Source organism: Hyperolius riggenbachi, chromosome 11 (assembly GCF_040937935.1).
Source record: "Hyperolius riggenbachi isolate aHypRig1 chromosome 11, aHypRig1.pri, whole genome shotgun sequence".
Taxonomy (NCBI): Eukaryota; Metazoa; Chordata; class Amphibia; order Anura; family Hyperoliidae; genus Hyperolius; species Hyperolius riggenbachi.
Genome location: NC_090656.1, coordinates 108,703,400 through 108,719,092, shown reverse-complemented (window position 1 = coordinate 108,719,092; position 15,693 = coordinate 108,703,400). Strand labels below are relative to the sequence as shown.

General features: G+C 42.5%; 1 protein-coding gene across 3 annotated transcripts in view; it reads right to left on the bottom strand.

Moving 5' to 3' along the window:
- Positions 1-3,082: 3,082 nt before the first annotated feature.
- The window catches only part of PTDSS2 (phosphatidylserine synthase 2), a 149,024-nt gene continuing 136,413 nt past the window's right edge, over positions 3,083-15,693 (bottom strand). For all 3 annotated transcript variants that reach the window (XM_068261000.1, XM_068261001.1, XM_068261002.1), the window contains 2 exons: positions 14,220-14,405; positions 3,083-7,651 (listed from right to left, as the gene is read on the bottom strand). In XM_068261000.1, coding sequence (XP_068117101.1) covers positions 7,525-7,651; positions 14,220-14,405 — 313 coding nt within the window. In that variant the 3' untranslated portion in view covers positions 3,083-7,524. The remainder of the gene's footprint in view (positions 7,652-14,219; positions 14,406-15,693) is intronic.

Genomic DNA, 15,693 nt, shown 5'->3' with positions numbered 1-15,693 from the left:
TTGTACACACAAGTACTATCGGCTACAGGGACCTGGACTCTATACCTCAGGCTGGATTCACAGCGATCAGTTGCATAATGCACGCTTTATGAGTGTGAACTGCAATAGAGACTGGTCATATATTTAAATGCAAGGCCTGCATGCAGCCAGTTACAATAACGGGATCCGTTACAACACAGTACTGTTAACAGCACCATAGGATTGTATAGACATGGAGTTACCATGCAGACATATTCTGCAACTCAACTGAGCACTCTAAACTAGGCCTCAGGCAACAGTTTGAGGCCAAAACTTCTATTTACTGCCTCTTATTCTTGCCAGGGCACCGATTTTACTCACCTGTCGCTGCGCACACCCACCACTCTGTCTCTGCTGCACTGAGCTGTCTAATTCCAGATGAGTTCTGTATGCTGGCCAGGAGCCAATGATCACTGAGCCAATCACAGTGATTACAGTAGATTTAAAATAAATAAAATGCTTTGGGTCCTTAAGGGACCTGTTAATAATTTGAAAGGTTTCTTAACCCTTTTAAGACTATTTGTGACTGTTCCAGTTTAGGGTTTTCGACTGACTTTCTGTACCAGAAATAGGGTCACAAAACAGGACAAAGTTATGGTAGGTCCTTAAACCGCAAGAAAAATACACTTTATAGGCAGTTTCACACCAAAAGTGCTTTTCTCCGATTTTCTGTTCGTTACCATTTTAAAAATTGCTTGGTTAATGTCATCAAATGGGCTATTTCAAACTGGAGTGAATAGTTAAAAATACGCAAAAGCACTGTATGTTTTTTTTTTTCTTTTTGCAGAGATTGCAATTCTGTAAACAGAATAAAAAAGCCAAAGCACATATATAATCGCAAAGTGCTTTTTGGCATGGACAGCTGTGAAGCACTGTGGTGAGGATTAGAATATAGGCGGTTTTTACTGCAGGCTGGTTCCCCGCTAAGAATATTTCCCTATGTTTCTGTCCCTGTGTTAAGCTGCCCAAAACAATTTTAGTCTGAGGGAAAGCTTACACTATCCAAAAGCGACATACGTTTAGGCTGGAGTTGCACCTAAGGCCCAGTGCACACCGAGCGGTTTTTGGAGCGATCCGCCGGCCGCATCCGCCTATAAAAACGCTTGTCTAATGTATTGCAATGGGATGGTGCACACCGGCGGTTTGCGTTTTTTGCCAAGCCGCAAACGCGCCTCCTCCTGCGTGTTTGCGGATTTCGGAAGCGTTTCGTCCTCAATGTAAAGTATAGGAAAAACGTAAACCGCTCTGAAAAACGCTACTTCAGAGCGGTTTGCCAGGCATTTTTGTTACAGTAGCTGTTCAGTAACAGCTTTTACTGTAACAATATGTGTAATCTGCTACACAAAAACACACCCAAAATGGCTAGGTATGTTTAGAAAACCTCTCTAAACATACCTAGAATCGCTCTGAAATCAGCTCCCAAAACCGCTAGCGTATTGCGGATCTGCTAGCGGTTTTGGTGTGCACTGGGCCTTACAGCTAGTTTCAAACTGAGGCGTTGCAATGCGTTACGTTAGAACATGCACATAACATAGCCAAAACACGCATTTGCAGTGGCATGCGATGCCCCACAGACAAAGACACGACTAACCCCTGTGTACGTTCATTGACTTACATTGCGGGCTTCTAGCAACACACATGTTCTGTGTTGTAACCAGGCCCGGAATTTACATCACAGGAGCCTTGTAGGCACAGATGTCCTGGCACCCTAGACTTCCCCTCCATGAACCTACAAACCCTTGCCGGACTGCACTGCAAGTGTGCTGGCTGTCCCAGCTGTCACTTTTCCCTTACTTTCCATGCCCATCATAGGTAGCTACAGGTGTCCCTTAGTATTAGGAGGCCAGAGGTACCCTCAATATTAAGTAGCTAGTGGTGCCCCCAAGAGTTAGGTAGCCAGAGGTACCCTCAGTATTAAGTTGCCCCTGACTGAATGGAGGAGATCTCATCAGTGGAATGTCAAGAGGAGGGTGATTAGCCCCTCATTTACACTCTCATCAGGACTCTGCATAAGGAAGAAGGGAGGGAGGCGCGCTCGGAAAGAAGTGAGCTGCCTTTCCATCATCAGGCGCCTGTAGGCACGTGCCTACAGTGCCTTATGGTAAATCCGGCTCTGGTTGGAACGATGGAATCTGTTGCATTAATAATTTTGCATGTCAACTTGCTGCTCATACAATTCCATTGGCCTGTTCACAGTAGTGCATTGTAACAGATCACGTTACTCTAACTTGCTAGGTCCAGTTTCTATTGCAGTTTACACACATAACCCATGTGTTATGCAATGGACCACTGTAAGTTTAGCCTGAAGGCTCAAAACCACTAGCAGCCGTTTCTAAGCGCTAGTGATTTGAAAAGCTCTTGCTAATGTAATGCCATGGGGGATTTTTATAAAATCAAATCTCTCAAGTAGGATCACACTCATAACATTACAATAGCATGAACTTGTCAAATCACAATGGCTTAGTAACATACTGCTAGAGGGTTCCAGGCCTAAGGGCCCTTTTCCACAGGCAGCTGAACTGCACGCTCAATGAGCATTTGCCAGGCAGCAGCAAGCAGCTTTGAGAATTCAACAGCAGCTTAATCACATTTGGTGCGATTATATTGTCCATTGTAACCCAACATAGTGTGAAAGTATCCTAGCTGCCTTTCAATGCAGTTTACACCATTAGGCCTCATTTCCACAAGCAGTTGAACTCTGTGCTCAGCAAGCAGTTACCAGGCAGCAATGAGCAGTTACCAAGCAGTAGCAAGCAGTTGTGAGAGTCTGAGAGGCTTTTCACTGTATCAACTGCTTGTAGAAAAACACCCTAAGGGCTCATTTCCAGAGGCAATTGAACTGTGTGCTCAGCAAGCATTTACCAGGCAGCAGCAAGTAGTTAAGAGTTTGAGAGGCCTTTCACTGCCTATAAACTGCTCATGAAAATAAGGCCTGCCTAAGGTGGGTATCATTGCTGGGTTGGACAGCTTGCATGCTCAGTCTCCTGCATGCTGCAGTTTGGATAAATGTTGCTGGAAGACACCCATCACTGCACACTATACAAAGTGAATCCAGACAACAAACTACACTTGAAAACCAGAGTATCTATTTAACCTGTTCATACAGCTGTATCAAATCAAAGTATTTATACATATGTCCACACATCTGTACATCCAATGAGAATGCCAAGGCTACACGTCTGTGTAAGAATATGCTACAACCCATTACAAAACCCACATTAGCACCTCTCATTACATCAGTGAAGGGGGTGTCCATACCTGCAAGCCAAACAAATATTCTGAATCTGTATACTATGAATTCACTAGAAAGCAAGGCCTTTACTGGTTAAACTAACTAGAGAATCCCAGTTTCTTCATAGAAAAGCATGTGATCGATTCGACCAATTTGGAAGTCTGTGACTGGCTAGTTGAACTGATGTGATCATATCTAACTAGGGCTCATTCACACTACAAGAGCTTTTCTAAGCGCTTTGTGATTTTAAAAGCTCTTGCTAATGTTATCCTATGTGTGTGTTCACACTGGAGCTATGGGATTTAGTAAAAATCCCCCACAGCATTGCATTAGCAAGATTTTTTTAGTGCTTAAAAAGCTCTTGTAGTGTGAGGCCATACACTTATAGATCACCATTAGATAGATCCATCGTGATTAGAGAGGGATCTATTGCTGCCCACACACTTCAGATAGACTTTCAGCATGAAATACATAGATTTAAAATATGTGCCACTGCCTGCTGGGCTGCCCAGGCCTCCATCTCCCTAGGTGTTGGCAGCAGAGCCCTCACCTGTCCCATCTGCAGGCCTCCTGTGTCTGGTAACTTTTCTAGGCTCTGTCTCCTAATTATGTATTCAGAAGGCTCTGTCTCCTAGTTATAACCACTATTCAGAAGGCTCTGTCTACCAGTTATAACCACTATTCACAAGGCCCCGTTTCCTAGTGGAGTCACAAGCAACCTTCTAAACACTCAGCTAACATTATACCACTATATTTCTCATAGGATATCACAGCATCAATAGTTCTTCCAAACCTGTCTGAATTTGTGCAGTTCTGCATATACTTGTCAGCATAAATAGTTGGCACCACAAGGCAATTGCAAAAGACATTGTCCCATTTAAAAAGAACATTGGCCTCAATTCACTAACCTTAACTCCTGTCTTTAATAACTCTTCTGAGCTGTTTTACAGTTATCACCATTGTCTTTTTTGATAGATGCAGTAGACATCACTGTCGCCATGCAACACCAGCCAGTGCACTATCTGAAAGGAGTTTTTATGGGTTTCCCCTGGTTTCCTCACACATCTAAAAAACAAACTTTGGAGATATTTGGCTTCTTGACACATACTAAAAGCAAACTGCTCAGATATTTGGTCGATTCAGAATGGTTTGTGGACTATGGTAGGGATTAGAATGTGAGCTCTGCTAAGGAACAGCTAGTGGCATGAACCATTTTCAAGTGTGTGAAGAATAATGCTTGAATATTAGGAAATGAAACAGATGTCCACTTGGGCTCCCATACTCACACTACTAGTCCTATCATTACAGAAATAAAAAGAGGTAGTGCATGTTTAGGGATAGTTCTGCCCAGAGCTCCTACACAAAAAATGTAGGTGTTAATAGTCCTATTGAGTGATAGCAAGATGCTAGCTGTAAATTATTATCTAAGCTTCCTTTCAAGAGACTCTGTACCAAAATGTTTCAGCCTTAGTTCTTCTATCCTATAAGTTCCTATGCCTGTTCTAATGTGCTCTGGCTTACTGCAGCCTTTCCTACTTGCACAGTCTCTGTAATAAATCTTATCTCCTTTCCTCTGTCGTGTGTCGGGCTAAGGCTTGAATGTGTGGAATGTGCAGGGCTGCTTGTGATTGGATAGAAGCGATACACACCCTCTGCAGGCCCCCTGCACACACTGTATAACTCACACACTCTGCTTATGTGAGCCCATTACAAGCTGGTTAGTTTGTTTGTAAACACTGCCTAAAACTGTTAATTACAAGCCAGGATTGCAGCAGAGAGTGGCAGAAACAGCACAGAGGGGCACAGGAGAAAATAAGGAATAGAATGGTATGCTTTTTAGTGTAAGACTATTAGAGTACAGATTCTCTTTAAGCACAGTCATGTGACATGATACAGCACACTTCCTCCTACACGCTCTACATAACACTGTACAGCAGCACAGCCTTCATCCCTACACAGCACTGACACTGGATTGCAATGTCTGGCAGCTGTAGGAATAAAAATACATTACAAAAATTAGATATTCCACCTATGGAACTGTCCCCCAAGTGCCTTAAAGCACAGCACAGACAGAAGCAACAGGTTTTGGACTAGTCCTTTTCTTCATGGGGGAATTCTTAGGGATTAATTAATTTTCAAAAGCACTTAGTGAATGGCAGTTGCTCTGTCCAACTGCCAAAAAACTGTAGCAAGCAGAGAAGCTAGCCAGCATCATTGTTGAAATCCTTTTTAGGGAATATTTTGTTTTATAAAGAATAAAAGCCTTGCTGAGAATCCCCATGAAGAGATGGACTAGTCCAAAACCTGTCGCTTCTGTCAGATTTCTACTACCTACTGTAAGTGACAGCAACATAGGAGAAAAGTAATTTAAGACTCTGGAAAAAGCGTACTTCTTTGTCTATGTTTGCACATATTTTACAATTTTTTTGCCATAGTGCCCCTTTAAGCAAACTCATAGTTGTGATATAATGTCTTGTCTCTATTTTTGTTAAATTTAGAGTTTCTAAAGGCTGTTACTTTCATCTTTTTGTAAGGTGCTTTTTTAGGCCATCTTTCCACCTGGGCACAGTACGCACCCTGTGGTCACTTGAAGAGTACTTAGCCATGCCAGTTAGATGTAGTTCAATAATGCCTGTCAGTAACTGACAGATCGCACTGGCTGGACTGCTAGGGCCACTCCAGGCAGTTACCAAGGGGCTGCTAATTACCCAAGTCATTTTTGAATAAGCTAGATTTTGTGAGTTTTAACTCATATCCAACTCTTAATTCAGGTTCCAGGAGCACCAACGCTGCTTATGCACACATCCCTCCAAATGGTAATGGCAGTCAGGGTAAACATTACATTTAAAATAAAATATCTGGGTTTCCTACATATAGGTGTAATTAAATGAAGGGGTCATTTTGATTTATTTCATATCTAGAGGAATAGGAACTTAAATGTCTAAAGAGGGCAGGAACATCTAAAACCGTAGAGCAGAAGTGAACATGGCCAGAAGTATGTAAACAGTATTTTTCTGTCCTCAGGAACATTCATAATTCGATTTTTGATTTGCCACATCCCACTAACCAATCACAATGCAAACATTCTAACAGCTTAAAGTGGGATAAAACTCTGACATAACATTCAATAAAAATGTGTTTTCCTACTTTTCACTACCCGTACGGTTATCATATTGCTTTCGTGCACAAGTAATATTGCCCATTTACAAATTACAAGTTCCCAAAGTAAAGTTTATCTGCTCTGAAAGCGGTCATTGCATTTTATTCATAGCTGCTGTATTTATAACTTAAAATGTATGTAGTGATCATTTCTCAGCTCTCTCCCCGCTTCTCAGATCAGTACAATTCTGTTTCAGCACATTGCTGGCTGTATACTAATTGTAGATACAGAAGAATGTACACAAAAGATAACCACTTCTTTGGAATGTGGCCAGAACCTTTTAGGAGTTTTCCACTAAAGACAAAATGCAGTGTATGAGTGAATGCTGTTCTGCTGCAATGATTTTGTGTGGTAGTAGAATTTATGCTGTAAATAGAGGAAACAAAGAGGAAATTCTGAGTTTCATACTACTTAAAGGAATTGACGGAGAGGTCACTGTAAAAATCCAAGCTAGTGTTCAAAGTGGTCCCTGTAGGTATAGGTCTCTGCAGGCACACAAAGGAGGCGGTGATTAATAGATATACTTACAAGCACCTTGTGGTACGCACCGTTATGCTGTAAGAACAATAGCAGGACGCAACAAGGTCCCTTTAAATTAGCATCTACACATTAAATCCCCAACACTGACAATCACCTAAAAACACCATTATTTTTTTTTTCTTCAGCAATTAGCCATTACAGTTCATTAGTAAAGAAAAGTCTTAGCTGAAATGGAATTTCATTTAAAAAAAATTCAAAAATATCACCATTTTCCAGAAATATCTAACAAAAATACAGAACTCCACTTGTCACGGATCAAAATGATTTGCTAAATGGGAAAGGTTGAGTTCATTAGTGGCTGTACAAAAGCTGCGAGACATAAGCGGCCGCTGGCGCTCTGCAAATCACACAGCAGCTGGCCTGGCCTTCAAGTTCCAGTTTCTGTTCCGATTGGACAATAAATAAAAAAACAAAAAAAAACAAAAAAAAAAAAAACAAGTGAAGCACGAAGTTTACAGGATTCCTTATTAAATAGCATAAGTATTCAATACATTAAAATATAAAAAGTACAATCCATCTTCAGTAACGGTGGGCGGGGTGGAGAGATGGCTCGGGGTGGTCAGTATGGGAAAACTCATTGGTTTTTCGGCTTGGGTGAGCTTCTGTCTGTGGCTGCCTCCCCGTTCCGCTGTAATGTCAGGTCCTCCACTCGGTATTCTTGTTTCTGCCTTCGGATTTCTTTATAGCGTAGCGTTATGTCTCTGAAAATGGGACACAAATGGAAACATTTAGGGATCAGATATTAAAAAATAACCTCTAACCAAATACTTGAAAATAATATAGAATTCATTTTAGGGAGGCTTAAGTTAAATATGGTAGCCTCCATATCATTCTCACCTCGGGTTCTCTTTATTTCCTTTTAACCACCTGGGCGGTATGGACGAGCTCAGCTCGTCCATCACCGCCGGAGGCTGCCGCTCAGGCCCTGCTGGGCCGATTTGCGCCAAATAAAGAGCAGCACACGCAGCCGGCACTTTGCCAGCCGCGTGTGCTGCCCGATCGCCGCCGCTCTGCGGCGATTCGCCGCGAGCAGCGGCGAAAGAGGGTCCCCCCAGCCGCCTGAGCCCTGCGCAGCCGGAACAAAAAGTTCCGGCCAGCGCTAAGGGCTGGATCGGAGGCGTCTGACGTCAGGACGTCGGCTGACGTCCATGACGTCACTCCGCTCGTCGCTATGGCGACGGTGTAAGCAAAACAAGGAAGGCCGCTCATTGCGGCCTTCCTTGTTTATTCTGGGCGCCGGAGGCGATCGGAAGAACGCCTCCGGAGCGCCCTCTAGTGGGCTTTCATGCAGCCAACTTTCAGTTGGCTGCATGAAATAGTTTTTTTTTAATTTAAAAAAACCCCTCCCGCAGCCTCCCTGGCGATCTTATCAGAACGCCAGGGTGGTTAAGCAATACCAGTTGCCTGGCTACGCAGCTGATCCTCTGCCTCTAATACTTTCAGCCATAGACCCTGAACAAGCATACAGCAGATCAGGTGTGTCTGACATTATTGTCAGATCTGACAAGATAAACTGCATGCTTGTTTCTGGTGTTATTCAGACACTACTACAGCCAACTAGATCATCAGGGCTGCCAGGCAACTGGTATTGTTTAAAAGGAAATAAATGTGGCAGCCTCCATATCACTCTCACCTCGGGTTCACTTTAAAGGGATGCTTAAGCCAGTATTGAAAAAAAAAAACAGCTAGTCTCATTTTCACCGACGGGTCTGGCCACATGAAGCCTTCTTCGCGTTCCCGTCCACAATAGCATCCTGCGCAGGCGGGTCTGTCAGCGAAAACGAAACTAGCTGGCGGCAGGGGACCGGAGGATCCGTAAGGGACTGCAAGGGCACGGGACGGCTATAGAGGCTGGTAGAAGCCCCAGGTAAGTAAAAGTGATTTTTTTTTAAAATCCCTTTAAACATTTATTAACTCCTATGGTTATATATGGACTGTAATAGCATAGTAAATATTCCTTAAAACACTTTGGCTTATATGCAATTAAAGTATATTCATAGTATTTTCTTACTTGCGTTGGTTTAAAGTGTTAAAGGTTGAAAGTGTGAAAAGAATATCTAAGAGAAAACTTAGTTATTATTGAAACAGAGGTGCCAAAATAGAGTAAAATATAGGACCTCCCCAAATAGACTGAGATAGCCAGAATCCAGTAGAAACATTATTGAATTATTTCATTTTATAAATGTAATTCTATTTCTTAATTAATGCATTTTTGGAGTAGAACATTAAAGAAGGTTTCTAGTGGATTCTGGCAATCTCTGTCTATTTGGGGAGGTTAGTTCACCATACCTCCCTTTTTAAACGGCTTTTAATATATTTTACTCTGTTCCAAAAATATCTTAAACAAAACCTGTAACGAAAAAACCTCCCCTGGGGGGTACTCACCTCGGGTGGGGGAATCCTCCGGATCCTTTTGAGGCTTCCCCCGTCCTCCTCGGTCCCATGGCAGCGGCGAAAATCCTCCCTGAATGGCGGCTCCAGCACAGTCCCGGTTCTCCGCACGGAGATCGGCGAAAAAAGACGATCTCCGTTGGGCCGCTCTACTGCGCAGGTGCAAGTTTCCTGCGCAGTAGAGCGGACCTGACAGAGATCGGCTATTTTCGCCCATCTCCGTGCGGAGAGTCGCAATAGCGCCGCTGCTGGAGTCGGGGAGAGATGAATAAATCAGCGCTTAAAGGACTTAAACGACCAAAATGGAGAAAATGACACTTTACCTTTTTCTTAGCAGAATCCACGGAGGATGCCCTGCGCGTTCTCCACTCCGTTCTGCCGTCAATGTAGGCCTTTCCGTTCCCCCAGGGCTTGCCCCGACCCCACCGAACGGGTCGCATCGATGCCACCCCTAAGATGGCCGCCGCCTTGATCCGCGGCTGCGCAGTACGCTTTGCCGCGACTGCGCAGTCTTTAGCCCGCCTCCCGCCGCGTAGTGGGTCCCGGCATCCTCCTGAAGCGTACGTCGGGCTAAAGGCAGTCGCAATCGCGGCAAAGCGTACTGCGCAGCCGCGGATCAAGGCGGCAGCCATCTTAGGAGTGGCATCGATCGGTGGGATCGGGGCAAGCCCTGGGGGAACGTAAAGGCCTACATTGACGGCGGAATGGAGTGGAGGACGCGCAGGGCGCCCTATGTGGATTCTGCTAAGAAAAAGGTAAAGTGTAATTTTCTCCATTTTGGCCTCGGAAGTCCTTTAACAGGCTTGTAGAGGGAGGATTCCGGGACTCTTCGGGGGAGCCAGTGCTGGACTGCCTGCAGCTACAGACGCAGGGAAGCCTCATTGGGACCCTGGGGCTTCCCCCTTCCCGAAGTGAGTACCCCCCAGGGGAACAGAGAGACATCTTAACCTATGTGGGGTCGGGTTTATTCTTCCCACCTGTTATCACAGTGGTTGCCTTAGTGTTAACCAGCGTTCATTGCAAATTTTTGCCTTTTCGCATTGAAAATGCCATTTTCAGTTTCGAGAAAATGTCTGCAAAAATAAATTGTAAATTTTGCAATTTGGCGAAAATTCGTAAAACGCGGAAAAATTGGTATATCAAACATTTGTGGAAAAAAAAAAATAGTTTATTTTAGCAATAAAATTCTCGAAAAAAAAAAAAATTACAAGCTTATTACAAAATGATTTTCAATGGCATTTTCACTTGAAAGTCGAGTTTAACATTCTTTTTGAAAAAATGAATATGTACATTTTATAAATTACTGCTTTATATAGACTATGCAGTGATTTTGGTCTACAGTCCACTGAGCAATGGGTAATGTGACAGCTGTTGGGCATAAAGTTCATATGTAACCTCTGGGGAGAAAGCAACACATTCGCTTCCCCAGTGAGTGCCCCCGCTAATCTACTTCTCTACACGTCATAAGTATTGATGGTCATATCTAGGAGAACTCATGGAGAACCATGTGATTTGTTTGATAAACTGATAGATTTGCTGTGATCACATGCTGCTTTGGCACAGGATGACTTGCATATCTATCACCTGTCCAAACTAATCCCCGAGGCATGACTTCTTAGAAGTACTCCTTCCCTGCCAAAGATCTTCAGGATACCACCTCCAATGTGGCTGCCCCATCTAGGCATAAACACTATGGGACAAATGAAACTAAAGTTGGCGCCCTGTTGAAAGGCGACAGCAACGCCAAGGTAGTTCCTGATTAAAAAAAAAAAAAGAAAAAAAAGAAAAGTGTAGCTGGGACCTCAGACACACTCTCCTGGGACAGGAGTATAAGGTGTTAACCCCATAAATTACTTTTCACTTCGTGATCAGCTTTAAAATATAAATAAATGCACATACAATATTCAAAATATAATGCACTAATAGAAGTAGATTAAAGGGCCACTATCCCGAAAATCACAAAATGTAAAATACATGTAAACACATTCAGATAAGAAGTACATTTCTTCTAGTGTAAAATGCGCCATACATTACTTTTCTCCTATGTTGCTGTCACTTACAGTAAGTAGTAGAAATCTGACATTACCGACAGGTTTTGGAGTAGTCCATCTTCTCATGGCGGATTCTCAAGGTTTTTTTAATTTTCAAAAGCACTGTGAATGGCAGTTGCTCCATCCAACTGCCAAAGAAGTGTACGGCGAGCAGGGAGGCTGGCAAGCATCTTTGTATAAATCTTTTTCAGGGAGTGTCTTAATAAAGAATAAAGGCCATGCTGAGAATCCCCTATGGAGAGATGGGCTAGTCCAAAACCTGTTGGTTCTGTCAGCGTTCTACTGCATACTGTGACAGCTACATAGGAGAAAAGTAATTTATGACTCATTTTACTCTGGAAGAAATGTACTTCTTAATTTTATGTGTTTACATGTATTTTACATTGTTTTCATGATAGCAGTCCTTTAAACACTAATAAGGGAACATCTGACAACACATGAAATAAATACACTATAATAGCAACTGGAACCTTTTAAATAGTCAACAGGAAAGGAAGCAAGTGTAGGGAGAGAGAATTCTGAAATCGTTTTTTTGCACGCTATGTCCACAACTTTGAAGATTGGTGACTGAAGAATTAAAGTGAATTCGTTCATACAAAACCTGGTGTGTTCTCTAGTGGACTTGTCTGAAGCTTCATTGTGGGGAGGAGTAGAACTACTGGTACTTGTTTTATTGTGGTTATTGTAAGTGTAGGGAGAGGTTAACATATCTATTATGCACGGCCTCCCTCCTGTGTTCATAAACCGCACTGCACCACTTTAAAATTAGTAAAGCTAGGCAAGCTCTAGGTAAATTACACAGGAGTAGTAAAACTAGCCAACTAAAATTGGATGTTTATAAGGCAGCAGCTACGCTGTTCAGGGAAGAAATGTGAACGCCATCTCTGTAGATGTCACAAGTACCATCTAATCAGTGCGGCGGCCAATCCCAGCAGGGCAGGCCAGGAGAAGGCATGTGCGGGGAAAAGGGCACCACAGCTGAGAGGAGCAGGTGCAAGACGGAAAAACATACTGACACACAAGGGCAAGCTTGGAAATTATTATAGATAAATTAAGCATCTATAAAATGATGAGTTAACATTCACATACAGGTCCTTCTCAAAAAATTAGCATACTGTGATAAAGTTCATTATTTTCTGTAATGTACTGATAAACATTAGACTTTCATATATTTTAGATTCATTACACACTACTGAAGTAGTTCAAGCCTTTTATTGTTTTAATATTGATGATTTTGGCATACAGCTCATGAAAACCCCAAACTCCTATATAAAAAAATTAGCATATCATGAAAAGGTTCTCTAAACGAGCTATTAACCTAATCATCTCAATCAACTAATTAACTCTAAACACCTGCAAAAGATTCCTGAGGCTTTTAAAAACTTCCAGCCTGGTTCATTACTCAAAACCGCAATCATGGGTAAAACTGTCGACCTGACTGCTGTCCAGAAGGCCATCATTGACACCCTCAAGCAAGAGGGTAAGACACAGAAAGAAATTTCTGAATGAATAGGCTGTTCCCAGAGTGCTGTATCAAGGCACCTCAGTGGGAAGTCTGTGGGAAGGGAAAAGTGTTGCAGAAAATGCTGCACAACGAGAAGAGGTGACCGGACCCTGAGGAAGATTGTGGAGAAGGACCGATTCCAGACCTTCGGGGATCTGCGGAAGCAGTGGACAGAGTCTGGAGTAGAAACATCCAGAGCCACCGTGTACAGGCGTGTGCAGGAAATGGGCTACAGGTGCCGCATTCCCCAGGTCAAGCCACTTTTGAACCAGAAACAGCGGCAGAAGCTCCTGACCTGGGCTACAGAGAAGCAGCACTGGACTGTTGCTCAGTGGTCCAAAGTACTTTTTTCGGATGAAAGCAACTTTTGCATGTCATTCGGAAATCAAGGTGCCAGAGCCTGGAGGAAAACTGGGGAGAGGGAAATGCCAAAATGCCTGAAGTCCAGTGTCAAGTACCCACAGTCAGTGATGGTCTGGGGTGCCATGTCAGCTGCTGGTGTTGGTCCACTGTGTTTTATCAAGGGCAGGGTCAATGCAGCTACCTATCAGGAGATTTTGGAGCACTTCATGCTTCCATCTGCTGAAAAGCTTTATGGAGATGAAGATTTCATTTTTCAGCACGACCTGGCACCTGCTCACAGGGCCAAAACCACTGGTAAATGGTTTACTGACCATGGTATTACTGTGCTCAATTGGCCTGCCAACTCTCCTGACCTGAACCCCATCTGTGGGATATTGTGAAGAGAAAGTTGAGAGACGCAAGACCCAACACTCTGGATGAGCTTAAGGCCACTATCGAAGCATTCTTGGCCTCCATAACACCTGAGCAGTGCCACAGGCTGATTGCCTCCACGCCACATTGAAGCAGTCATTTCTGCAAAAGGATTCCCGACCAAGTATTGAGTGCATAACTGAACATAATTATTTGAAGGTTGACTTTTTTTTTGTTTTAAAAACACTTTCTTTTATTGGTCGGATGAAATATGCTATTTTTTTGAGATAGGAAATTTGGGTTTTCATGAGCTGTATGCCAAAATCATCAATATTAAAACAATAAAAGGCTTGAACTACTTCAGTTGTGTGTAATGAATCTAAAATATACGAAAGTCTAATGTTTATCAGTACATTACAGAAAATAATGAACTTTATCACAATATGCTAATTTTTTTATAAGGACCTGTATATCTTGTAGCTTGAATTTTGTTTTGCTTTAGCAGTTTCATTTAATATTAAATGCTTATCAATGATTCCTGTAATCTCTGTAGTATATAAAAATACAAACAAAAAAACAGCTCGTTCAGCCCCAAATGAGTTTTCTCACCTGAGAAAGAAACGCCATGCCGTCCACAGGAGGACAAGAACTATACCCAGAATCCAACACTCCGTTATGTAGAATGGTATGGTTAGTGTTAAAGTATACGGGTCATATTTAACTACTATGAGGAACTCTGTCACCGTGATTGCAGCCACCATCCATGCTTGCTGGCCCAACTTTTTGTGGAATTTCCTAAACACACAAAAAAAAAAATATTTCAGCTTTTCATTTACAAGTTAACTCAGACAACATATTCAGATTCAGACAACATATCAAATGGTAAATGTGTGCTTACGAGCGCTGTTTTAAGACAAAAACTTTGTTTTCGATTAATATATCAGCTAAACAAGCCATTTTGTGGTTCTTCATAATATTTGTTCCCGATTGTTCCAGGTGAGAATTTAGAGTGAGAATCATTACCCCCCCCCCCCCCCCCCCTCCAGCTATCTGCTGAGTTAGATACCATTTACTATTGTAGTTCCTGCTGCAACTCCATAAGACAGGGATGCTTGCCAGAGAGCTCAGTAGCTCATTTCTGCCTATGGACCAGAGTGACATTATTACCCACAGCAATCCTGAAAAATCATTAACCTATGTGTGTACATGATTTTACGGTCACATTTCCTCCAAAAATAGATGAAAAGTGACTGGTAACAGAATGATTGATGTGATAAGTCCATTGTAACTTCTTTTCTCATCTCTTTTTCTCTATGAACAAATCCTTTACTGTCAAAGTAGAATCCTTTTATAGTAAATGCCAAGGGACCAGGCAAAGCGGTTTACTATATCAGAAATTGTCATGCTCAAGCACAAAGTATACGTTAGTACTGTGTCTTAATTCAATCAGTCAGCAATTGGGAGTCATTTTTTCTTTTTCAATGGTGTAGCAAGTGTTCACAGCACAGTGCCCAGTATGCAGCTTTCAAGGACTGGAACAGCACCCCCAGCGGGAGTGCAATGACCCACCCCTTGTACCAACAGGGTTGGAATAGCTCTGTAGAAGATCAGGGTCTGCACAATTATTATATCATTAGTTATGCTGAACGGCTTGTAAAAGAGAACTTAACCCGAAATAGCAGTGTGTAGCTGCTACACGGCATTTATGGATCTTCAATAAAAGTTGGAATTTTATCTGGAAGTGGTGCGGACCCTTATCTTCTACAGTGCCCAGTATGCAGGGATTTGCAATCAATCATGCAACAGCTTGCACAGAAGCCATAGGTCTCACCAGTTGACGTAGGTACAGTACTTATTGTGTGCCTCTCTGTCCACATTTTTCTGCAGATTGACTGATACTGTAACGTTGCAGCCATGCACAAGCAAGTCACAGATGACAGTCAATGCCCTGCATAATCAGGCAGCAGCATATATATATATATATATATATATATATATATATATATATACATATATATATATACATATACATATATATATATATATATATATACACACACATATACACACACAACAACATAGG